Below are 25,099 nucleotides of genomic sequence, written 5' to 3' on the forward strand. Positions count from 1 at the left end.
CTCAATCAGACTCTGGCCAAAGGTCCCTCTGAGCAAATCAGTAGCTCTAACGATAAATACGATTTGTAGTCTTTGTTCAAAATTAAACAAGCCCTGACAGCTGTAATTTGGAGACGCTGTTTGAAGCAATCAGCATCAATTACAATCTTACCAGCGACTTCAAAAATTGGCTCTGCAAACAGAGGCCTGTCTTGTCTCCCATAAGTGATGGCAAAGGAGGAGAGACGTGCTCCAGCCGTCTTTGCGGCAGGGATCTGGATTCACCACTTTAAGATGTCCTTGTGGGGGCAAGCCTGAGAGCTTGGCGAGCCACCAAGGGTCTGGCTGCAAGGGTTAAAAGCAGGGGGAAGCCAGAGAACTGGTTGAGCATCACCAGCTGAGAGTAGCAGGCTGGTCCTGGTGGGGTTAGACAAGCAGAAGGCTCCCAGCCACAGCAAGAGATATGTTCTTGATCCATCCTCTCCTTAGGGTAAAGGCTGCAGGAGATTAAAGCTGGATCTCAACACATTTGTGAAAGGGATGAAGAGGGGACAGCCTGAGATGGTAGGGAGCAGGCTGGGTAGGCTTGGCAGGCCAGCTTCACCCTCCAAGCACTCAAAAAGCAGCCCAAGCCTCTGCTGAAGCATCCCGGAGGTTGAGGACCAGCGTGTACCTGGGCTCTTCAGCCCACCCCACTGTTCCTCCACGGTGCCAAGAGCAGAACGAGGAAAAGGAGGGAGATGAAATGATGGAGCACATCCTGAAGTCCTCAGAATCACAGAATCCTCATGGTTGGAAGGGACCTTTGAGATCATCAAGTCCAACCACAAAAAAAGAAAGAAGAAACCCACACAAACAAACCCAACCCAACAATCTTGGGCACGTGCCCTGAAGTGCCACATCTACACGGTTCTGAAATCCCTCCAGGGATGGTGACTCCACCACCTCCCTGGGCAGGCTCTTCCAGGGCCTGACCACTCTCTCAGGAAAGTCATTCTTCCCAATATCTCATCTAAACCTCCCCTGCCCCAACTTCAGACCATTTCCTCTGCTCCTGTCATTATTCCCTTGGGAGAAGAGGCCAACCCCCACCTCTCTACACCCTCCTTTCAGGGAGTTGTAGAGGGCAATGAGGTCTCCCCTCAGCCTCCTCTTCTCCGAACTAAACATGCCCAGTTCCCTCAGCCTCTCCTGGTAGGACTTGTCCTCTCCTCATGTCCTTGCTCGTCTCAACCGCTTCTGCTGAACCCCAGAAGGTGTCTCCACCGCCCTGTGCTGCTGCAGGCTCCCCGGCAGGTCCCGGGCAGGCAGTGATGCCACAGCCCAGCTCATCACCGCAGGGAAAGGCAGAAGAAGGTAAAGCAGCGACCATAACAAACGCAGAATTAAAAAAAAAAAAAACAACAAAAAACTAAACAACAAACCACCAAAAAAAGCCCCAATTTAAATATACTTCCTAAAGCATCCCAAAATAAACCAGACAGACATTGAAGCTCCACCCATCGCCATCCATCCCCTGCCCAGAAGGAGCAGGGTTCATCCCACCAGCAGAAATCACAGTTTTAAGGCTGTGCATGGCTTTTACCCTGATTTATAGGGCGGGTGTGAGTGGCTCGTTAACACCGCTGCGGAGTTATTATTAAAGGTCACTCACCAAGTACAACATAATTACCCCCTGCTTTGCCCAGAGCAAGGCAGAGGTGCTCCTGGGAACATCCTCACCATCCAACGGCTCCACTGAGCTCCTGGGGACGGGGCAAGGGACAACCAGACAGGACTGGCCCAGTCCAGGTGACACCGGGGACGAGTGTAGGGTGATGGAGGCCAGTGGGTGAGGGAGAGGGGACAGTTACCACTGAAGAGGAAGCAAGCTCACAGTTGGAAAGGTTATCCCCTGGAGGAGAAAGATGACCCTCCTGAGGGCAGAGTGGCTGAAAAGGTGGCATTAATTAAGTCAGGGGCTCTCAAAAATGTATGGGACACTAGCTGGGCCAGAAGGAGCTTTGGGGTGCCCGACCCCCTGGGGACTCCTGCCTGCCTCCCTCTGCGGATGGTGAGGAATAAATCAATTCCTCTCCCACTCACACCACTAACTGGGAGGTGGGCATCTCCCAGTTGGGCTGCCCCACTCTTGGCAGAGCCCCATCGAATCCCCCAGGGAGTTGAAGTCCTCTCCAAGCTGCTGTGGTGTAGAGAGCTAAAGGGTTCCCCTCTCTTTGCCCCTATCTGCCTCCCTCTCCGAGTCAGGAGACACAGATTTATGGTGATACATCCCTAATGTCCCCAAATACTCACCTGGGCTGTCTGAACACAGCCTTCATACTCTCTTAACCCAATTGCTACTTGTTCTTGGGGTTGGCAAAGACAACCCACCCGCTTCTGTGAGCAGCACGACCACCCCTGCTCCCGCACAGCCACAAGGGCAGGCGTAACGGCACCTCTTCACACTGGGACTATGTATTTTTCTAAAAAACAGGGTCATTTAAGAGAGTTTCTCCCGTGGCAGCACCTCACCTAGAGCACGTGGAGCTGCTGGCCATGGCATTCTCCAGCAAAGGAGGATCTCAGCACAGGCAGAGCTCTTGTGTGACGTGCCCTGCAAGCATCACCGGCAAAGAAACCATTGGGTGATCAAAATATCAGCTTTGACCAGTTGGCTTTTAGAAGAAGGGCAAGCACTGCTTCTGCTCCACTCGGGGACCACCTCCTGTCTCCCCCGTAGCCCAACAGGGGGACAGCACTGGCACCTGTGGGGCAGATCCCACCCTCTCTGAAAAAAAAAAATACGTGATGGTGTCTTAGGAAACGCTCTCCGTGACTGGTACCCTCCTACTCTGCCTTGCTGGAGTGGGTGCAGAGGAGGCAACGAAACTAGTGAAGGGCCTGGAAGACAAATCATATGAAGAGCGGCTGAAGGAGCTGGGACTGTTTAGTTTGAGGAAGAGGAGGCTGAGGGGAGACCTCATCACTCTCTACAACTACTTGAAAGGACACTGTAGAGAGGTTGGTGCTGGTCTCTTCTCACAGGTAATTAGTGACAGAACGAGAGGGAACGGCTTCAAGCTCCAACAGGGTAGGTTTAGATTGAACATTAGGAAAGAATTTTTCACAGAAAGAGTGGTTGGGCATTGGAACAAGGCTGCCCAGGGAGGTGGTTGAGTCACCATCCCTGGCTGTGTTTAAGGGACGTTTAGATGCAGTGCTGAGGGACATGGTGTAGGGGAGGACTTTGTAGAGTAGGGGAGATGGTTGGACTCGATGATCCCAAGGGTCTCTTCCAACCTGAATGATTCTATGATTCTAAACCAGCCGGTAAGCAGCAAGGGATCCAAAACCCACCCAAAACTCATGCTGTCCATTCACCACCCCAGCATCCGCCTCTCGAGGGGAACAGGGCGGTGGTACAGAACGACGAGCACCACTTTCACCAGCACGTGAGCATCCAGCCTCACACAGGATAAAAATCCCCAATTTTTGCTGCAGATCCCCACCTTGGAGGCAGCCAGCTCAGGGCTGAAGGTGGGACAGGCAGGAAAGCTGGGCTCTCCATCATCTCTTGAGCTGGGGAGCACCTTGGGCTAGAAACAATCAGCACAAAGAAAACCCCAAACCCACTGCAGATTTACACCCGAAAACACGTGAAGATCTGACACCTGGATTCAAATTTGGTTTGAGCCCTTTCTCCTAAGAGTTTCAAGGTTTCTCAGCTACCCTGTGAAGACCAGCAAAGAGCAGAGCGACACCAGAAACACCACCCGTGGGCAGGGGGATGCCGGTGGGTTCAGGGAGATTGTCCCTTCAGGAAAGCTGTTTGATGCACAGCTTGCAGCCAGCAGGAAAAGAGCCAAGGGTGAGAAACAGCTGGAGAAACTAAGAGAAACGAGGTCTGGAAAATTATGTCACCTTACTCATCGTTGCCACACGCGGTGACAGCAGCAAATAAAGAGGAGTTTAATAAATAAAGAGAGCCACCCAGGTTTCATTTGATGGCTTCTCTACTCTGGTGCTCTGCCAGAGAGACGGAGTGGAAGTGACAGCAGCAGTTCCCAAATCAATGCTCTGCTTTCCCTCAGCCAGGCTGTTCCCATGGACCAAAAAAAAAATAAGAATATAGTAAAAATAAAATCTCAACACATTGTTTTATAAATAGTAAGGCTGTGCGGAGACAGGCCTTGAGCAGCAGCCTGGAGGGAATTAAAGCTCAAGGTCTCCCAGCAGCAGAGGCGTGATGGCATTCATGGGGAGAAGGATGCTGTTTGCCACTGAGTGCCCTGGGTGATGATGATGGTGGGATGTTCCAAAAGGAAAGAGAGGAGCTGGCTGCTCCCCAGATTTGCTGGCTGAACTTCACTGGCAGAGCAAGAAGTCACCTTCCAGCCAGTGTTTGCTGACTGACCACCCAGTTCTGGGCTCCCTGTTTCCAGAAGGACAGGGAACTGCTGAAGAGAGGTCAGCAGAGGGCTACAGAGATGATGAGGGGCCTGGAGCATCTCCCTTCTGAGGAGAGGCTGAGGGACTTGGGTCTTTTGAGTCTGGAGAAGAGAAGGCTGAGGGGGGATCTGATCAATGCTGATAAATACTCAAAGGGAGGGTGTCAGGAGGATGGGGCTGGTCTTTTTTCAGTGGTGCCCAGGGACAGGACAAGAGGAAATGGGGACAAGCTGGAATAGAAAATTCCATCTAAACATGAGGAGGAAGTTCTTTCCTGTGAGGGTGGCAGAGCCCTGGCAGAGGCTGCCCAGGGAGGTGGTGGAGTCTCCTTCTCTGGAGACATTCCAAACCCACCTGGACACGTTCCTGTGGGACCTGCTCTGGGTGGCCCTGCTTTGGCAGGGGGTTGGACTAGATGATCTCCAGAGGTCCCTTCCAACCCCATTCTGTGATTCAGCTGCAGAGGAGCCATTCAGAGGGGACACCTTCAGCAGCACATTTCCATCACGACTCAACCCTCCTTCTCCAAGTTACCCACTGCATTTAAGCGGGAGAAGTAGCACCCATGTGGCTACCAAAGTCCCCAGTGTAGTGTCTCAAGGAGCTGATAGCACCAGGGGGGTGATGAGAAGCCTCATCTGAGGCTCCCCAGCACCAGGGGCATGGTGGAGATACACATTTCTGATGTGTATTCTCATTGCTCACGTTGCTGCCTCTCCCCGCCGGTGGCTGACAGAGCACTGCTGTCAGATTTTTGCCTTGCCCTGTTTATCACTGTCCCCAATTTCCATTTCTTCCTTGTTATAAAAATAAAAAACAAAACCCATCAAATATAACACAGAATTGATTTTTTTTGTTGTTGTCATTGTTGTTGGTTTTTTTGTCACTAACGAGGCTGGGATCTGGCTTCCAGGGTCCCCGCAGCGCAGCCTGCCAGGGGACATGGGAGGAGAAGGGGGCAGAGGCACAAGAAATTATTAACTCTAGAGAAAGACCCACTTGGTAAGAAAAAAGCTCCTAGTTTTGTTCAGAACAAACTGGTAGAGGAAATCCAGTACGGAAAGGAAAGCGTCATTTTCTACACGTTTAGCTCAACAAACCCTTTCCCCAAAGAATCATAGAATCCAGTGGCAATTCATTACCCTGGACTCGTAGCAGCCAAGAAGATCCCACTTTCCGGAGACGTGGGATCAACGCGTGGAGGGGGTCTGACACGTGCCATGGAGATGCAAAGCTCCCCAGTGACCCATCCTGGCACACGGACCTCTCTGTCCTAGGGAGGGAACACATCTCCCGTGAAGGAGACAAAGAGGTGATGGAGGAAGAGCAAAGCTCAAAGTAAATGACAAGACATGGACCCCTAAAAAAGGACAAAAAACTCTAGAGAACAGCTCCGTTTGGGGATGAGGCTTTGGCAGCCTTTGTCACAGGTCTCTACCAAACAAAGCTGAGGAGCTGGGTACTGCCCTTGGAAAGGGGGATAAATCAGTCTTTCAAGAAGAAACCTTTAAGGAAAGACGTATGATGAAACGCTTGAACGTGGCTCCATATCTACTGGCTCCTGCTGGGCGACTCTGGAGATCCATTCCAACAGTGCAGGAACTGCTGTGTGCTTCTCAGCACAGGAAGGACATGGAGCTGTTGGAGCGGGGCCAGAGGAGGCCACGGAGATGCTGGGAGGGCTGGCGCCCCTCTGCTGGGAGGGGGGGCTGAGAGAGTTGGGGGGTTCAGCCTGGAGAAGAGAAGGCTCCGGGGAGACCTTCCAGCCCCTTCCAGTCCCTCAAGGGGCTTCAGGAAAGCTGGGGAGGGACTCTGGATCAGGGAGGGGAGCCCTAGGAGGAGGGGGAAGGGTTTGACCCTGACAGAGGGGAGATGGAGCTGAGATGTGGGGAAGAACTTGTTTGGTGGGAGGGGGGTGAGAGCCTGGCCCAGGTTGCCCAGAGAAGCTGTGGCTGCCCCATCCCTGGAGGGGTTCAAGGGCAGGTTGGAGGGGGCTTGGAGGGACCTGGTGTGGTGGGAGGTGTCCCTGCCCAGGGCAGGGGTGGGACTGGATGGGCTTTGAGGTCGCTTCCAACGCAAACCATTCTATTAAAACATCATCTTGGTGCAAAGGCTCAACTCAGCTTTGAACTACCAAAGGTCCAAGAGGTGAGGAGAGCCTGTTCTCAGATGGTCTCTAATCACATTGGTCTAGGAGTAACCACGAGAGATTTATGGCTCAGAGGTTGGTGAGCCATAAATACTGGAGAGCTGTTGTGCGATGGTCATGTCCAACCCCACAGCAAAGGTTGGGCTGAGTTTCTTATATGCTTGCTCTGCTCTAAAGAGCAGCACTGACTAAAGAGTAAGGAGGAAAAAATGGATTTAACAACTAGAAGAAAAAATAAAATGAAAATATAAGCACAGAGAGTCTTGTCCAGGCAGAGAAACAACATTTTTCTCTCCTAGTCAAAATAAATGTGTGTGTTTGATAGACGCTGGGAGTCTCTGATGAGGGGCTCCAGCAAGGTTAGACATATGGATGGTTACATTCTATTGATCTCACCTTCATGAGACCTGATGGTTGATTCCCTCGATGTCAGACTGAGTTAGTTTGATCGCATAATTTAGAATACCAACAGTGCTTAATGTGGACCAGAAATAATATCTGACATGCTGCCCTTCTGCCGGGCTCTTAATGAGCAATTTGAGGTGTTAATAGCTTGGAGACCATCTTCATCTCCAGCTCTGCCACAGAGGATCACGTGGTGTCTGCTGAGGGACCCGGAGAGAGTACATTACCGCTTAATTAACATGCAGAGCAGAAAAGGGAGCTGTTGTAACGGCCACAGTGCTAACGAGCTGGCGAAGGGGCTCTGCCAACCCCTTTGGAGCAGAAGCTGAGATCCTGCCAAGCGCTCAGGACCCTCAGCTGCCACCGACTCCGCAGAGTTGGGGGACGCAGCATCCGCTGGAAGAACCAGCACCTGCGGGCTCAGGTCCAGCAAAGCCCATTGAGGGGGAGGCAGGGGTAATTAAAAGCTGCAAACTGATTCAGCACTCACCTTTCCAAAAAAAACCTAAATTGGTTCTAAAAAAAAAAATAAAATAAAATAAATAAGAGTAACGATAAACAGGCAATTGGCCAACGAGTGGCCCCAGAGGAAATTAATTCCGCACAGGCTTCGCTGTAATGTGCTTGTTTCTCTGTTATTATAGAATATATGTATTGTTCTATCATCAAAATTAGATTTTTTCCTTTTAGCTTGTAATTAAACCCTAATCTAATTTACCGGGTGATGACAGGGGCCTCCAAGCAGAGCTTTCAGCACCGCTCACCTCCCTCCCCCTGCTTTTAAAGACCTTCCCCTGCATTTTAGGGTCTGTTCTTGGAGGTTCCGTGCATCCAGAGGGACCACATCAAAGGTCTGGTGTTACTTCCAGCTGTGCATGGGCTCCCCCAGCACCCAGCTCTTCTCCCCCAAGCCCTCCCAACAGCAACAGCTCATTTCCAGTCCCCAAGAGGTCCTCTCCTCCGAGCCAGCTCCCCGTTCCCCAAACAAAACAGTTCATTGATGGCTTCTATGACTTGTAACAAGCAGCACTTCCACGCACAACGGGTAACTTTGCTCGGTTTCCTAGGACATTATGGAAAACCCATTTGCTGCCGTAATTAAAGCTGCCCAGACCAGACTTTTGTACTATGCAGTGAGGCCACAGCAGGAGGAATGGATATAAATGTGTTTGTAGACGTGCTTCTCACTACTGCAAGATTGCTCTTGGGCTCAGAAGCCACAGGCCAGCGCTAGACGTAGACCAACGTCTACAGCCGGACCCAAAGCCACAGCAGAACTTGAGGTTTTACTGTAAAAACACTAAAAAGCTGTTTTGTGAATGTGACGGGCAGTTTGACAGATGAAAACTCACTTCTCCAAAGCAGGGGTTGCCTCAGGCCACCAAGGTCTGAGAAAGCATCTTTCCTTCCCAAGGGAACCAGTATGGGGGCTACGGCAAAGCAACAGCCAGAGACTGGGACACTGTGAAGGTTCTTAGGATGAAGTGACAATAAATGGGGTTGGCAGGGAAGGAAAACAGGTCACGTTGTGTACCTGCTTGTCCCAGTGGCCAAGCATGGGTTTGTACCTCCAGAAATAAAGTAGGACTGTAGGTTACGGGCTATACAGAAAGTGTTGGTCGTATCTTACAACCCCAGCTTTGCTGGAGAACAGGACATCAGGATGACCTTGAGCCAGCAATATGCCCTTGTGGCCAAGAAGGTCAATGGTCTCCTGGGGTGCATTAAGAACATCACGGCCAGCAGGTGGAAGGAGGTCATCCTGCCTCTCTGCTCTGCCCTGGGGAGGCCTCATCTGGGGCAGTGGGTCCAGTTCTGGGTTCCCCAGTTCAAGAAGGACAGGAGAGGGTACAGCAAAGGGCTACAAGGATGAGAACATCTCTCTGATGAGGAAAGGCTGAGGGACTTGGGTCTCCTTAGTCTGGAGAAGAGAAGACCGAGGGGGGGATCTCATAAATGATTATAAATACTCAAAGGGTGGGTGTCAGGAGGATGGGGCCAGTCTTTTTTCACTGGTGCCCAGGGACAGGACAAGAGGAAATGGGCACAAACTTGAATGTAAGAAGTTCCACCTAAACATGAGGAGGAACTTCTTTCCTGTGAGGGTGGCAGAGCCCTGGCAGAGGCTGCCCAGGGAGGTGGTGGAGTCTCCTTCTCTGGAGATATTCAAACCCCACCTGGACACGTTCCTGTGGGACCTGCTCTGGGTGGACCTGCTTTGGCAGGGGGTTGGACTAGATGATCTCCAGAGGTCCCTTCCAACCCCTGCCAGCCTGTGATTCTGTGAGAATGCTGTCTCTTTCCCAGCGTCACATTGGTGAAGATCACCTATTCCCTGAGCATCCACCCTGACCACCGCTGGTAGGTGTCATTTTGACAAAGGAAAGTTGAAGACAATTTGTCAGATCCCAGGGAAACAAGCCTTGCAAAGGACAAACAGAACAACAGAAAGGAGGAGAACTTCAAGGAGAGGACAAAGCTGCACGTACCTCATCTGGCTCACTTGGCTGTCTGTCAGGAAGGACCAGTGGTACCGGACGAGAAGTGGGCTGCAGTTGGTCATCTCGATGTAACGCACATCTTCAGTGTCGTTCAAGATGCAGCCAAAGTCCACGGCTGTGGTCTGAAGACAGAGATTCGGAAAGTAGACTTCTCCCCGAACGGTGACCCGCTCCTCATGAGGATGCTCAAGAAACTGTATCTTCAGAGACTTCTCTACCACCCGGATACTCAAATCCTCTTTATAAGCAGGGTCAAACCTGATGGAGAGATGAAGTTCCTCCCCTGTTTCCAGCTTCAAGGGCTGCAAGGAGATGAAGAGCACTAAGCACCAGTGGGGTAAGGTCCCAAGGTCTGACAGCATGAAATGTGTAAATGCTCCAAGTGTGACCCCAACGTATGCTTCTCAGTTCAACATTTTCTTCACAATATGTCCTTGACTGCAAGCACCACAACACTCCTGTCTGAGACTTTCTCAGGCTCAGCTCTGCGCTGTGCATCGACGCAAGAGGGAAATAAATATTGCTCCCCTGAATTCTGAACCCACAAAGGCTTAAATACACAACCAAACTGGCACTATGGCACACCAAGGCCTTTTGCCTTGACATTAGAGGGGCTCCTTTATCCTTACAGCAGCCTCACCCTGGCACTGGCGTGGCACAGAAGTGGTGGCCATGCCTACGACAACGTGTTTAGCCAAGTCCACGTCCAACACCTTCCGCCGACAACGGGGCAGGTGCCAGGCAGAGGCTGGAGGAGCATCCTTAGTCTTCCTGACAGCAGGGCCACCCTTGAGGTTATCTGAGAACGGCTGCTGGAGAGCTGGGGTGGCTTCCAAGAGACACCTTTACTACATGGCTTGCCCCGACCTAGTTCCCTGCTCCCCTCTCCTCATGCCTTAAAGCCAGGATGTATTTCCCCAGTTCAGATGATACTTCATTTCCTTCAGTAGCTCGTTTTGCATCTTTCCCCCTTCCTCCCCCCTATACCCTTTATTCCCATCCCCTGTCTGCCCTCTCACCTTTCTTCTCCCCCACTCTCTTTCTCTCCTCTCTTCCCCCCCGTACCCTTTATTCCTGTCCCCTCTTTCATCCCCTCTTCCTACCCCCCTCATTTCTCCCCTTTCCTCCTTGTTCCCCCCCAGTTCCCCCTTTCTCACCTGTCCCCTATCCACCCATTTCACTTTTCTTTCCCCCTCCTGTCCCCTGTCCGCCCTTCCTGCTTTTCTTTCCTCCCTGATCCCCATTTTCCTCCTTTCCTTCCCTCCCTGTTTCCCTTTGCTTTTCCCCTGTCTCCCTTTTCCCCTTTCTTTCCCACATCTGTCCCCCTTTCCCTTCTTTCCCCGATTCTCCCCCTCGTGTTCCCTGTCCCCCATTCCCCCTTTTTCCCCACATTGTCCCCTGTTCCCCTGGTTTAGTTCAGGTCAGTCTACCGCTGACTCTAAAGACTAAACTTCTCTACTTGAGAACCTCCCAACACACACGTCCCACCACTCTCCTCCCTCTTCAGACCCCAGGAGCAGGAGGGTCCATGGCTGCTCACCTGGACAGGGAAGGGTTGCCCATCTGCATCACAGATTAAGAAGGGCTGCTCCAAGGCCAGGACAATGCTGAGTGGCAGGGAGGAGAAGTTTTTCAAAGAAAGAGGCTTGTACTGAAGAGTTAGGACATCGCTGGGTTGCTACAGAAACAGGAGACAAGGGAAAAAAAAAAAGCAACCTGAAGTGGCCATGACCTCCTTCCCTTTCTGATGCGTTTCGTATTTTTCAACCTCAAAAGCAGATACACCTCTATTTACTATTTTTATCAGTTTCTAAAAAGCCTTCTAGAAGTTTATCTCTAAGTATATCGGATGCTTTCCATGTTTAGAAGCCACAGCATCCCCCGGGGGACAGGGAAACAGTGTCATGTTCAGATGAGGGAATAGGACCATGAGAGGAGGCAGCCGCTTGAATGAGACCCAAACCAGAAAGTTTGTTTCTGGTTTTGTACCTTCTCTTGGGCAGAATGGCCCAAGATATTTTTTTTGGCTCACATAGAGTGATTTCTTATAGACATATGGGCTCTAGACATAAAGGCAGCAAGGTGGGTCAGAGGAGAAAAGCAAGCATGAATGTAAGAAGTTCCACCTAAACATGAGGAGGAACTTCTTTGCTGTGAGTTGGACTAGATGATCTCCAGAGGTCCCTTCCAACCCCGTATCATTCTGTGATTTGGCCCGTAGTGAGAGCCTGCGGGAGCCTAAGGTTGGCTTGGAGCATTTATTTGCACATGGAGCCAGCCAGAAACCTCAACAGCTCGTTCGCAACGTGTCTCCCGCTGCCCCTGCTATGGTGACAAGGTGTCTCTAACCCTCAAAGCTGAGCTCAGCCTCAGCCATTTCTTCCCCTTTCTGCCTTTCTCTGGGCTTCCCGCATGGTTTGTGTAAACCATAGGGTGTTTGGGAAACGAGTTCTGGGCTGTGTTGACATCAAACGAGCTGCAGCGCGTGTAGCACTCGATAAACCGGAGCGCCCGGCATCAAGCAGACCACAGGCAGAACGTCAGGGAGAGCTGAAAAGCTTCTCATTAAAAATCCAAACCGCCTGCTCACAGGATTTTTGTGCTTCTCTGGAACCAGAGGAAAGGCCTGAAAACACAGGAACTAACTAATGAAATGGCTTCTCTTTTTCAGACGCCTCGTGGGAAGGGGGGGGAGATGATAGAGTCAGGAGGCAGAGACTAAAGGGCACCTGCTTTGCGTTGGTGTTACCATCGCTGCAGCTGAAGGACGTCTGCAGGTCCTTTGAAGGAGGGAAGGCTTGGGGAAATGCATCCATACCAACAGCAGGGAAGGAAAAGAGGGACAAGAGATGACGTTTTTTTCCTCGTCAGCCCGAGGAACTGTCAGCAATCTCAGGTTTTCTCAGCTCCCCTCCAGGACTGCTGTTTGGACTTCACTGTGCCTTGGAGGATCCTCAAAAACCTCCCTTTGTACCGAGAACAGGAACCGGTGTCTCTCTAGAAAGATCACACACGGTTTGTGTAAACCATAGGGCATTTGGGAAACGAGTTCTGGGCTGTGTTGACATCAAACGAGCTGCAGCGCGTGTAGCACTCGATAAACCGGAGCGCCCAGCATCAAGCAGACCACAGGCAGAACGTCAGGGAGAGCTGAAAAGCTTCTAATTAAAAATCCAAACCGCCTGCTCACAGGATTTTTGTGCTTCTCTGGAACCAGAGGAAAGGCCTGAAAACACAGGAACTAACTAATGAAATGGCTTCTCTTTTTCAGACGCCTCGTGGGAAGGGGGGGGAGATGATAGAGTCAGGAGGCAGAGACTAAAGGGCACCTGCTTTGCGTTGGTGTTACCATCGCTGCAGCTGAAGGACGTCTGCAGGTCCTTTGAAGGAGGGAAGGCTTGGGGAAATGCATCCATACCAACAGCAGGGAAGGAAAAGAGGGACAAGAGATGACGTTTTTTTCCTCGTCAGCCCGAGGAACTGTCAGCAATCTCAGGTTTTCTCAGCTCCCCTCCAGGACTGCTGTTTGGACTTCACTGTGCCTTGGAGGATCCTCAAAAACCTCCCTTTGTACCGAGAACAGGAACCGGTGTCTCTCTAGAAAGATCACCCTGCTCGGTGGAGCAGCTGAAATCTCAATCTTACTTCATTGAAGATAAAAACCAGTCCCATCTCTGAAAACATCCTCGCTTCCTTTCTGAAGCACCTCAGGAAGGGTGAGGAGGGGGTTTAGCATGACCCAGCCATGGCCATCTGCTCTCCCACCTCCAGGCCCAGAACATGAGATGCAGGTCCCAAGCCCCACACTGTCCTCCTGGGTCCCACACATCTCACCCTGTGCCCTTGGCTCTGCAGCTCAATTCCATCTCCACATCAAGAAGGGCAGAAGAGAGCTGGTGAGACTGTCCCCCAACCCAGAGAAGTGAAATAATGATCTCAGTGTTAACAGCAGAAGCTTGGTACTGCTCCAATCAATGGGCAAAGCTCCATGAACTTGGAGAAGCTAAGTTTCTCCTTTGAACTTAATCACACACACTCCGAAGGCCTTCAACTCATCATCCACACTATTAAACACCAGGATGAAATCCAGAGACTTACCTTCTTCACCCGGAAAGCAATTTCTCTGGAGGACATTTGCAGAACAGGAGCCACGAACTCGCACGTGACGTCCACCTGCATGATCTGTGTCTTCCCTGCCTTGCTCCCCACCATGGCATGGCACAGGAGCCGCTCCTTCACCACCTGTGTGCAAGAGTCACACGTCACCCAGTAGGTGCCAGCAGGGTGTCCAGAAAACACATTTTGGTAGCCACCCAACCCTCAACATAAAGGAGTCTGAAAGCCTGGATAAAAAGCAGGCCATGGGATCTTGGCCATCAATCGTCAGCAGGTATCACTGCAGGAGTGCTGCCTCCAGCTCTGGGGCCACCAACAGCAGAAGGACATGGAGCTGTTGGAGCAGGGCCAGAGGAGGCCCCGGAGATGCTGGGAGGGCTGGAGCCCCTCTGCTGGGAGGGGGGGCTGAGAGAGTTGGGGGGTTCAGCCTGGAGAAGAGAAGGCTCCAGGGAGACCTTGCAGCCCCTTCCAGTCCCTCAAGAAGGGGGGCTCCAGGAAAGCTGGGGAGGGACTCTGGATGAGGGAGGGGAGCCCTAGGAGGAGGGGGAAGGGTTTGACCCTGACAGAGGGGAGATGGAGCTGAGATGTGGGGAAGAACTTGTTTGGTGGGAGGGTGGTGAGAGCCTGGCCCAGGTTGGCCAGAGAAGCTGTGGCTGCCCCATCCCTGGAGGGGTTCAAGGGCAGGTTGGAGGGGGCTTGGAGCAACCTGGTGTGGTGGGAGGTGTCCCTGCCCAGGGCAGGGGGTGGCTTTGAGGTCCCTTCTCACCAAACCATTCTATGATTCCTGCCAAAAAGTTACAGTCTCTGCTCTCTTCAATAGCCCCTTTTTCATTTTATGCTGCACTCTACCTATTCTGCACTCAAATGTCCATAGTGCTACACCATAACACCCACAAAAAGCACTTCTGCATCATGTGCTGCTTACGATTGTAATAATCCCTGCCCCAAGTGATTATTGCTTTGATGTGCCCCATTGCTAAGCATAATGCTTAGAGTAGGAACTAATTTAAAAACAACCCCACAAACTCTATGAAGGGAAAGAGGCGATAGAAAGACTCATGGCAGCAAACCTTCCCTTGGAAGCTCAGTGGAAAGGATCCATGGGAACAACTCAAAGAGCCAGCCTGTCTTGGGGGTAAAGAGGGGATTGCTCACTCCTAGGACATACTGTGCTCTCCTAGAGCCGTTTTTAAAAGAAATCTCCCCAGGGAAACTGATATCTTGCACTCACATGAAAACGCTCTGCTTAAGCTGGATGCTTTTACATTCAAGACTTTTTCCTGATTTCTCATGGTTTCACTTCTCCAAATTCCTCCCTTTATTTTCTCTCTCTTTCCCTGGTACAACACCACTACCCAGCTCCTCCTTGGAGCCCTTCAAAATCATCTCTGCTGCACATGCAATGCAAAGAGTTGGGCTCCTGGCCAACCTGAAGAGTATGAAGCTCTCAAGACCCAAGCAAGGTGGACTGCCCACTCCCCACAGGGTCTTGGCTTTAACTCCAAGAACCAGGTAGCCACAGATGCCCTTTCAGCTTTCCAGGGAAGATGTCCTCTCCAGTGCCCTGAGCATTTTTTTTCCTTTCTGGTACCTTTTTCCCCCTCTTCAGCAAAGCCTTTGGGCTCAGAACTGCATAGGTGCAGTCCCTTTGCAGTCAGGTGTGTGGATAATCACAGAATCACAGAATCTTCTAGGTTGGAAGGGACCTTAAAGATCATCTTGTCCAACCGTCAACCTAACTGACAAAAATAGACACCCGCACAACAAACAAGGAGCATCATCACTAAACCAGACCTCCCAGCACTACATCAACCCGTCTTTTGAACACCTCCAGGGATGGGGCCTCAACCACCTCCCTGGGCAGCCCATTCCAATGGCTGAAAGTCTTCTTCAAGCTACCACTGAGGCGACCCTTCAAAACGCCTTTCAAAACACCAGGAGCAGCAGGAGCTTAATGCAGATTTATTCCACATTCGCTTAAATATCTGTGCCCAGTGGTCCTGGGGCCAGGGAACGCACACCAGGGTTAGCTATGGCTTCTCTGCAGAGTTGGGTTTCCCCTGGAAAGAAGGGGCTGGGGAGGAGAGGACCCAGTGATCCTGCTGAAATCCCCCTCTCTGAGCTGCCATCCGTGAGTGCCTCCAGACCTGGCTGCCCTTGGGACAGCTGAGAGACCAGGGCGAGCTGTTATGGAAATATTGACAAAAGTCAAGCTGTCAATTATAATGATCCCTGGGAACAGTTTCCCACACAGAGAACGTCACTCCGATCATTAGAGCTGACACATGGTGTTTGTTTTTCTCCTCCAGGACTCGGTGCTAGACGAGCCCTCTGCCCATCTTTGTCTGCAGAGGAAAAACGATGCTGCTCCCAGACACTCCCCCCTCCACAGTTTTTACTCACTGCTTTCCCCAGATATATTACTTGGCTCTTTTTTTTTTTTTTTTATTTATTTACTTTCTGCCTGTGCTCCTAGGCTAAGCATAACTTATTTTCCCTGCCTTTCCTCTCTTCCCTGGCACGCAACACCTCGTAACCTGCCATTTGCCCCTCAAGTCACAACGCTTCCTTCAGCCCGTGTTTTGGTACCAGCAAGTTGGGGTTATGGTAACTATAGAAACACACACACAAAAAAAAGCCCTTAGCAACTGATGGTGGCCAGCAAGGAAAGCAACTGGTGCTGCCATGGTAACCTGTGGCATTAAAACACTTTCTTGAAAGCATTTGCTCATTTTCTCATGAGAATGTCAAGGGGCTGCAGAAGGAGCCCCAGTGGAAGGCATGATGGGGAAGGCTCAGCACTCGTGGGGGACCTCACCTGTGGAGTGCTGGAGGAGCCTTCCAGCATCATCTCCATAGTCTCTCCAGGCATCAGCTCCATCCTCAGTGGTCGAAGCTTAAACACTGGGCTGGGGGGTCTGGGGCGCCGGGAGGAATCTTTGCCCTTGGTGTTGCTGATGGCAGGGAGACGATCCCGCTGGCGAAACGGGGCAAAACCTTCTGTCGTCCAATAGAGCTGATGGATCCGTCGTCCTTTGTTGGTTATCTTGAAGTGGTAAGAGCAGGAATCCAGGCTAGAAGAGAAGCAGAGATGGAAAATGTCATGGGAGCTGCCACTTCCCAGTGCTCTCCCACATTCAGTGCCCTGATGGCCTTGTGTGACCCCACAGTCAGCAATAAATCCTCCTCCGAAAAGGCTGACCAAGCTCAAAGTTTCAGCAAGAGCCAGACCTTGGTTGCCCCTAAGTTTAACACCATCCAGCAGCTGCTGTGTCTGAGTACAGCAAGGAAAAGCTTCATGGAGAACATCACCATGACCTCAGCAGCTTCAAGAAAAAGCATCACCAGCCTTTGGTCCTCCTCCCTTTGAGAGTTTTTCCGAGGTTCTTCCTGCAGGTCACAGAATCACAGAATGCTATGGGGTTGGAGAGACCTCTGGAGATCATCTAGTCCAACCCTCCACCTAGAGCACGTTGCACAGGAATGGTCTCGCTCCATCACATGTGAAGCTGACCTGTCCTGGCTGCAAATAGAAGGAAGACAAGGTTTGCTGCCATTTCACCTCCCCTTTGGGAGCTGCTGCCTCAGGTTGCTTCCTCTGAAGATGCTATTTAGGACCTGCAGGGTATATAGTCTCCTCTGGTGACCTGGGCACCACCTGTCTCACTCGTGAGGTCCCTGCACTCAGTCTCCCCGCCCCTTGGGGAGCATCCAACTCTCGTCACCCTTTGCTGGAATGGCACAGCTGGTCTGTGTTTTAGGAAGACAAACCAACACAGGATGAACAGAAGCTTCCCTGCTAAGAACACGGCAGCAGGACCAGGTCTCGCTGCTGAGGGAACAGAGCGACAACAAGAGATGAATAACGGGAGCTAGATATGAACCAAAATGAATATTCAATGGAAATTGATTCCTTCAAGTGAAGGAACACTAACTACAGGCTCGTCTGGAGGAATTATTTTACCCGCTGTAAATCTGAGTATGAGCAGGAAATGAATTGTTCCTGGAACAGTTATTGTCTTTTTGAAAAGTACAGAATATGTGGCTTCCTAACTGCACCTCTGCCGTAAGCAATGAAACACACACACAGGGGTGGTGGTATAGAACAAACCAGCCTGAAACAAGACTGTTTAAAGAAATGATGTATACAAGCTCAACGGTATGAGTGCAACCAGGACGATGTATGGTGGTCAACCAGGCCAAATGTGAGGTCCTGCAGTGGGTCGGGGCAATCTCAAGCACCAATAAAGGCTGGGCAGAGAATGGATGGAGAGCAGTCCTGAGGAGAAGGACTTGGGGGTGTTGATGGAGGAGAAGCTCCACACACCCTGGCAACTTGCGCTGGAGCCCAGAAACCCCCCATACCCTGGGCTGCATCCCCAGCCCCGTGGCCAGCAGGGAGAGGGATGGATGGGGGGGATTCTGCCCCTCTGCTCCGCTCTGGAGAGACCCCCCCAGTGCTGCCTCCAGCTCTGGGGCCACCAACAGCAGAAGGACATGGAGCTGTTGGATGGGGCCAGAGGAGGCCCCGGAGATGCTGGGAGGGCTGGAGCCCCTCTGCTGGGAGGGGGGGCTGAGAGAGTTGGGGGGTTCAGCCTGGAGAAGAGAAGACTCCAGGGAGACCTTCCAGCCCCTTCCAGTCCCTCAAGGGGCTCCAGGAAAGCTGGGGAGGGACTCTGGATCAGGGAGGGGAGCCACAGCAAAAGGGGGAAGGGTTTGACCCTGCAAGAGGGGAGATGGAGCTGAGATGTGGGGAAGAACTTGTTTGGTGGGAGGGTGGTGAGAGCCTGGCCCAGGTTGGCCAGAGAAGCTGTGGCTGCCCCATCCCTGGAGGGGTTCAAGGGCAGGTTGGAGGGGGCTTGGAGCAACCTGGTGTGGTGGGAGGTGTCCCTGCCCAGGGCAATGAGGTGGAAATGGAGGTCCCTTGCAACCTAAACAATTCAATAAGTTTAAGTTTAGTATGAAATTTATCTGTGGTTTATCTGTGGACAGCAACAGCCAAACGCTTGGAGCAGCTCTGGGTAGATGCAGAATTTGTGGCTCTGTAAAATGTCACCCTGGTCCCACCTCAGCTCACCTGGTGGCAGCTCTGCAATGGCAGCAACTCCAAACTGAGCCTGAAGGCGAAGATGTGAAGGGGGCAGGGGACAAGGACATGAACCACACCAACGTTGTCCCCTGCATTGTGCAGCCACAAATTGGCTACACAGAGCACAGGAAACGCTGGACAAGCACCAGCCTCCCCCTTCGGGTGGATGGTTTATGGCTTTAAACCCCCAAAATCTATCCTAAATATTTAAGGTAGGATTAAGCTGCACTTTCTACCCCAAAATTTAGCCATGGGAGCACTGCAGATCCTCTTTGCAGCCAGGGAAAGGAACAGGCACCTTGAGAAGACCAGTCTTCTTCTCCCAAGAGGCCTCCAACACAAGGCACTCTGAAAAGGCTTATTTTCCTCCCATTTATAAGGCGTTTGTGTCTGAAACCAGGTACGTTCTTGGGATCAGTGAGTCCCCTGCTCCCAGCTGAGCTTTTTCAATTAGCACTCTCAATTTATCCCGCCCAACCTCAGCAGGCTTCTCCTCCTCTCCCATTCAGAGCTGGTTCCTCAGCCACCTTCGCTTGCCCGCGCCCCGGGCTGCTTCTGATGGAGGAGACAGCGAGGAAAACAGGCAGGAAAAGCCAGGAAAGAAGGAATCCATCCAATAAAGAGCAGCCCGGCAGGGGAGCCAGGGAAAACGAGTGAACCGAGGGATGATACAGGGCAAAGACAAATTCCACTGCTCCTCCAAGACTCCTGGGCGGAGGGGAAATAAAACAGCACCATTAATTTAGTCGAGGAGTCGATAACAAGCTACCGCCCAAGGTCTTCTCCGCTGTTGTGAGATGATACTCCACAGTGAGTGAAAAAGCAAAGCAACGTTACTGCGAAGGGAAAGATGGTTTTACTCGTAACGGAGTGTTTTCCAGCCCGAGGCTTCCAGGACCTGCTGTTTTCCTCCAAACCTTTATTTGATAAAGCGAAGAAATAAATGTATTATAACTAAGGACAATTCAGCGACAATTTAGCAACTGGTGCCCATTTGGGTGGCTTTTGATGGCTCCTAATGACTTTCAAACGGCCATAAAATGTTTCTAAAGGAATTCCCGTGGCTTCAGTGACATGGGGCCAGGACCTTAAGTACTGAAGAAGAACTGGCCTGAAGGACTACAGCAAAAGAAGAAACGGCCTTACGTTGTGCCAGGGGAGGTTTAGGATGAAACTTAGGAACAATGTCTTCACCGAAAGGGTGATCAAGCACTGGAAGAGGCTGCTCAGGGAAGTGGTGGAGTTGCCATTCCTGAAGGTATTTAAAGCCGGACAGAGGTGGTGCGGAGGGACATGGGTTAGTGGTGGGTTTGTCAGTGTTGGGTTGATGGTTGGCCTTGATGATCTGAAAGGTCCCTTCCACAGAATCACAGAATCTTCTAGGTTGGAAGGGACCTTAAAGATCATCTTGTCCAACCATCAACCTAACTGACAAAAATAGACACCCACACAACAAAGAAGAAGCAACACCATCACTAAACCATACCTCCCAGCACTACATCAACCCATCTTTTGAACACCTCCAGGGATGGTGCCTCAACCACCTCCCTGGGCAGCCCATTATAATGTCTGATAACCCTTTCAGTGAAAAAAGTTTTCCTAATATCCAGCCTGAACCTCCCCTGGTGTAACTTGAGGCCATTCCAACCTGGACAATTCTATGGTTCTAAACCTCCTACTTGCTGAGCCCCTGGGAGAAGTGGGAGCTGAGAGAGACCCTACCTGAAGTGTGGCCCCAAGTTGAGCTCTGGAGCGAAGGGTTTGTCGGTGACAATCGTGGTGCCGATGCCGACGGCCCGCACAGGGATGACGTAAGTATGGCTGTTCTCTATGAACAGGTTCAACTCATCCTTGAACTTCTCGGTGTCGTCCAAGTTTGCTGTGACAGTCAGAGACACCTCGCTCTCGGGGGGGATCACACCTTTACTGGGTTCAACCCTCCAGCGTGAGCATTTCCCAGCCTGTAAGAGAAGCCAAACGCTAACTTAGGATGGAAACCATGGACCCTGGTCCCTTGTAGGGTGCAGGAAAAGGGAAGAGTAAACATATGAGGGTGAAAAACATAAAGGTTTAATTTCCCTAAATGTTGTGTCTGAAAACAACAGCTTATACAACCTGTATTTTACCTTCCTTTTACAGACTCACTTCATTAACCCAGTTTCTCCCAATCCCAAGGGGTGCTCATCCTCAGAAGGTTACTCCCCTCCTCCTTCAGTCCCTCCTTTGGAGTGGACACCAAGGGAAGTTACTTTTTTTCTCCTGGCTTCCTCACAACAGTGGCCAGGTTGGCATAAAGGTTCGAGGCCAGAGGACGCCCGGTTTGCTCAAATCCCACAGCAGCAGCCACAGAGCCTGAAGAATAACTCTGTAAAACTGGTTGATCAAAACCCCAACACCAAAAAGTCCTCTTGCCCATTAGTTTGGTGGTTTTTCTCCACTGCCCCTGAAGGACTGGAGCGCTCAGTTCCCACCCATCATCAGCTGCAGCGAGATGCCCCACTGTCCTTGGCTTTGGAAAATTTGGTTATAAGTGTCTACACAGCTGGGCGGTGAAGAGATAAGCAGAAAAAAAAATGCAAGACATGCCCTGTGGACACAGCTCAGGCTTCCCAAGCGCTCTCTTCCTCTGGTTTCTCATGGACCCTCCACCATAAGTGGGGCAATAAGGGAGCTGGACCCCCAGCCCATCTAAAACCATATTCTCAGGGAGCAAGCCTGCAGCAGACACAGAGATGCACGCAACGCTCCCAGGACAACATAAAACCCACTGGGATGGAGGTGTAACCGCTTCCAAACATCCATCATGGTGATAGTGGTACGTGCACCACAGTCCCATGCTGTGTTTGGGACAACAGGCACTACTCACCCAAAACACCGCCGTATGCTAAGGGAAGAGGGTTTTTTTTCTTTTATTTTTTTTTTAATAAGGAGCAACAACGTGCTTGGAGGACTGATATAATCCAAGCAACTGCTTGATCTAGCTGAAGTTAGCTTCTATCCATCAGGCTGGTGGCACTGAGCTCTAACAGGACACCATCCAGCCTAAGAGCGTTAAAAAACCAACTGAAAATCAGAGAGGGACTTTTTAGAGGGCATGTAGTGATAGGATGAGGGGAAACAGCTTTAAACTGAAAGAGGGGAGATGGAGCTGAGCTGTGGGGAAGAACTTGTTTGGTGGGAGGGTGGTGAGAGTCTGGCCCAGGTTGGCCAGAGAAGCTGTGGCTGCCCCATTCCTGGAGGGGTTCAAGGGCAGGTTGGAGGGGGCTTGGAGCAACCTGGTGTGGTGGGAGGTGTCCCTGCCCAGGGCAAGGGGTGGCACTGGGTGGCCTTTAAGGTCCCTTCCAACTCAAACCATTCTATGATTCTAAAACCAAGCAGCACTTCAAAGTCATGGAAAGCATTTTAAATAATCCCCTAAAACAACCTCTGCTAATGATGAGGATAAGCCTCGCTGGAAGCCAGGGAAGCAGTAACTTGCTGACCATTTAGGGTCCCAACAGTATGTGTAGGTGCCCCAGCTTCAAGAACTCCTCCAGCTGATTGCACCCTGCATGGAGAGCAGGGCAGGTCTCCATCCCTGCGTCCCAGGATGGAGCATGCCAAAGGCATCAACATTATTCCAGGCGCTGGCAAAATTAATCAACTCGGCTACATTTCATTTGTCCTCTAGAGCTGCAAGAGAAAGTCTTTAAAAAAAAAGAAAAAAGCAAGATGAGGATGGGATGAGGGCAGTCAGCACAGGGTAAACTCGGGGCTCTGCTTCTCCAGGGGGAGCAGGCTTGGCTTTTTTCACTCCTGCATCTTCCACTTTCATTACTACCTGCAACCTCCTCCCTCCACTCTTCTATTTTAGGACCTCATACTCTGTTAAGGAATGTTCTTATATTCCCCCTGTTGAGGTTTGGCTAGTTCTCCTTTTGTTTTCTGCACCCCCGACCCTCCTTGGCTGTGGAGAAGATGCAGTGCTTGAGAATCAGGCTGATCCTCAGGGTGTCTGGCTTGACTGGAAGGTGGCAAACAAAGCAAAATCTGTCAGCAGAGCTCCACCTGGTACCCAGAGACACTACAGTCACTGAAACCCCATCAAAAACCAGCACCAAATTCATTTTCATCTCAAAGGCCAGTGAAGTACACAACCCCGGGCAGAAAGAAGACTGACCTCACTCGCATCAGATCCCACCAACCTTCTTCTGTTGTCCCTCCACCCCAGGTTAGCCTCAGAGGCATCCACTGGGCTGCCATCAGCCAAGAGCTACCCAGCCAACGCCTCCACGCCGAGCCGGTGGGGTGTTAGGGTTTCACTGACATTAATGTACAACTTTTCCTCTGATTCATGATGACACAGGGTAGCTCGCTCGAAAAGGAGACCTGATAGCTTTGCTCCAGAGGTGAATCTGCAAGCTGACAAAGCTCATTTATCAAAGCCTGGCAACAAGCCGGGCAGTAAATTGTACCCAAGAAGCTATTACTGAGGAATAATGATAGGCTGTCTCCACGGAGCCAGACTTTGAATTTGCTAGGGTGACCCAGTGCAGACCCACCATGCCCTGGCCAGGCCACCAGCCCGCTCTGGAGGAGGATGGTTTGTATGGTGTCCTCATTCCTTCAGCTCCTGTTTGGTGTGGGTCCAAGGGGAAGGAGATCTGCCAGCACTGACAGGCTCTGCTGGGCCAGATTCCTGCTGGTTTCTAGGTCAGCTTCTACCTACAGCCATCCAGGCTGCGTCCCCGAGACAAGAAGTCTCTTGGAGCCATGCTAAAAACCTCCATCCCTTTAGAGACCAAGAATCTGACTTCTGAGAACACCCCTGCTACTTGCTTATCCCTGGATGCTCTAGAAAATGATGCAGTAGCTGGATGCATGGGATAGACAAAGACGGGGGCTGTTTCTGACCCTGGAGGACCTGGCACTATTGGACATCAGAGTCTCTGAGTGCTAGGCAAGGGTTGGGATCAATCAAGAAGTTCAACACCGAGATCTTTAGCTTCTCCCTGGACAGGTTTCCATTGTGAGTAAGAGCTGCCAAAATTAACCATGGTTATAAGGGAGACCAGCAAGAGATAGACAGCCGGCTGCCCCAAGGGACAAACGAGGAGCCACCACGCTCACTTTTCTTGAAGCTACTTACAGCTAGTTAATTAGTGTGAGTGGTCATTCTGGCCTGGCACGAGCGACAGAGGCAGCAGAACTCACTATTAAAGATGTGGCTGTACGTTACCAAGCCACAGCAAGAGTGCTCACACCAGGTCAGGCAGAGGCATCACTCCTCCTGGAGGTTGCATGAAGAGGAAATAAACCCCCATCAGTTGTGCAGAGCTTTGCCCCAGGTGTTTTAGCAGCCCTGAGGTGGGGGACTCTGTGGTCTTCGTTTCAAAGCTACTCTTTATCTGCACAAACTATCAGTGATAGGAAACAGCCCAAAAGCATCCTAAGTCCCAACAGGAGATGGAGATCATAGAATGGTTTTGGTTGGAAGGGACTTCAAAGATCATCCAGTCCCACCCCCTGCCCTGGGCAGGGACACCTCCCACCACACCAGGTTGCTCCAAGCCCCCTCCAACCTGCCCTTGAACCCCTCCAGGGATGGGGCAGCCACAACAGATCAGTGTGATACTGGTTAGATGCTCCCAACAACAACCAGAGCTCCTCCTGGCACCTCCGCACCAGCACCTCCTCGGCAAAAGCACGAGGACCACCTGGGTTCAGCCCCTGCCCCAGTGCATCATTAAGGGGATGCTTTATGAAATTAAAGGGCAGAGCCTTGAAAGCCAGTAAAAATATAAATATTAAAGCCACAACACAGCCTAATTTGTCACACTTGGTTCAGCTAATAGCAGCCTGCTGAGGGAGCTAATGAAGCTTGTCTCCCACTCGTGTCCCCTGTCCATAGCTCATTCCTCCTCTCCCCGCGGGGCTGGGCAGAGCCGTGTCACCGCTCTGTCCCTCACCAGCCAGGGACAGGGGCACGGCTCGCCTGACTGCTGCCAAGCACGGCATTTAATAACCAAACTCCTCCTGCTTTTCTGGTGGGAAAAGCACTCAGCTGAGTCACCCTTGCTTGCAGGAGCATAATTGCCTTGAAGCCTTCCACCCTCCTTTGATTCAGTTGGCCAACGGGTTGCAGAAACCAGTTTAGTTTCCCCAGACGAGCGGAATCACAATTTCTTCAATTACCCAAATACAGCAATTTTGGAAGGGCATGAACTCATATAAGATAGCCGACGTGATAAAAAAACCCCTCTTCCCTTCAGGCACCTTTTCCAAGGTCTCCCTGAAACTTCTCCTTCCCTTTTTTAAGAGCACCGTGTCCTGGAGTGAAGCCGGTGCAACCCTGGCAGGTACACAGCCTTCTACCTTCTTTGGGTTTTGGTACAACTGGTCACCAGAAGAAGACTGGAAGTTCTTGACCATGACCGATGCCATGAGTTT

At 51.3% G+C, this 25,099-nt stretch overlaps 1 protein-coding gene across 1 annotated transcript in view; it reads right to left on the reverse strand.

The window, feature by feature from the left end:
* The window catches only part of HYDIN (HYDIN, axonemal central pair apparatus protein), a 176,929-nt gene that overhangs the window by 71,145 nt on the left and 80,685 nt on the right, over positions 1–25,099 (reverse strand). Inside the window, exons 18-22 of the mRNA XM_014960757.1 lie at positions 20,393–20,631; positions 16,400–16,655; positions 13,564–13,707; positions 11,006–11,143; positions 9,454–9,767 (exon numbers count right to left, since the gene is read on the reverse strand). Coding sequence (XP_014816243.1) covers positions 9,454–9,767; positions 11,006–11,143; positions 13,564–13,707; positions 16,400–16,655; positions 20,393–20,631 — 1,091 coding nt within the window. The remainder of the gene's footprint in view (positions 1–9,453; positions 9,768–11,005; positions 11,144–13,563; positions 13,708–16,399; positions 16,656–20,392; positions 20,632–25,099) is intronic.

Source organism: Calidris pugnax, unplaced genomic scaffold (assembly GCF_001431845.1).
Source record: "Calidris pugnax isolate Ruff unplaced genomic scaffold, ASM143184v1 scaffold347, whole genome shotgun sequence".
NCBI classification, from domain to species: domain Eukaryota; kingdom Metazoa; phylum Chordata; class Aves; order Charadriiformes; family Scolopacidae; genus Calidris; species Calidris pugnax.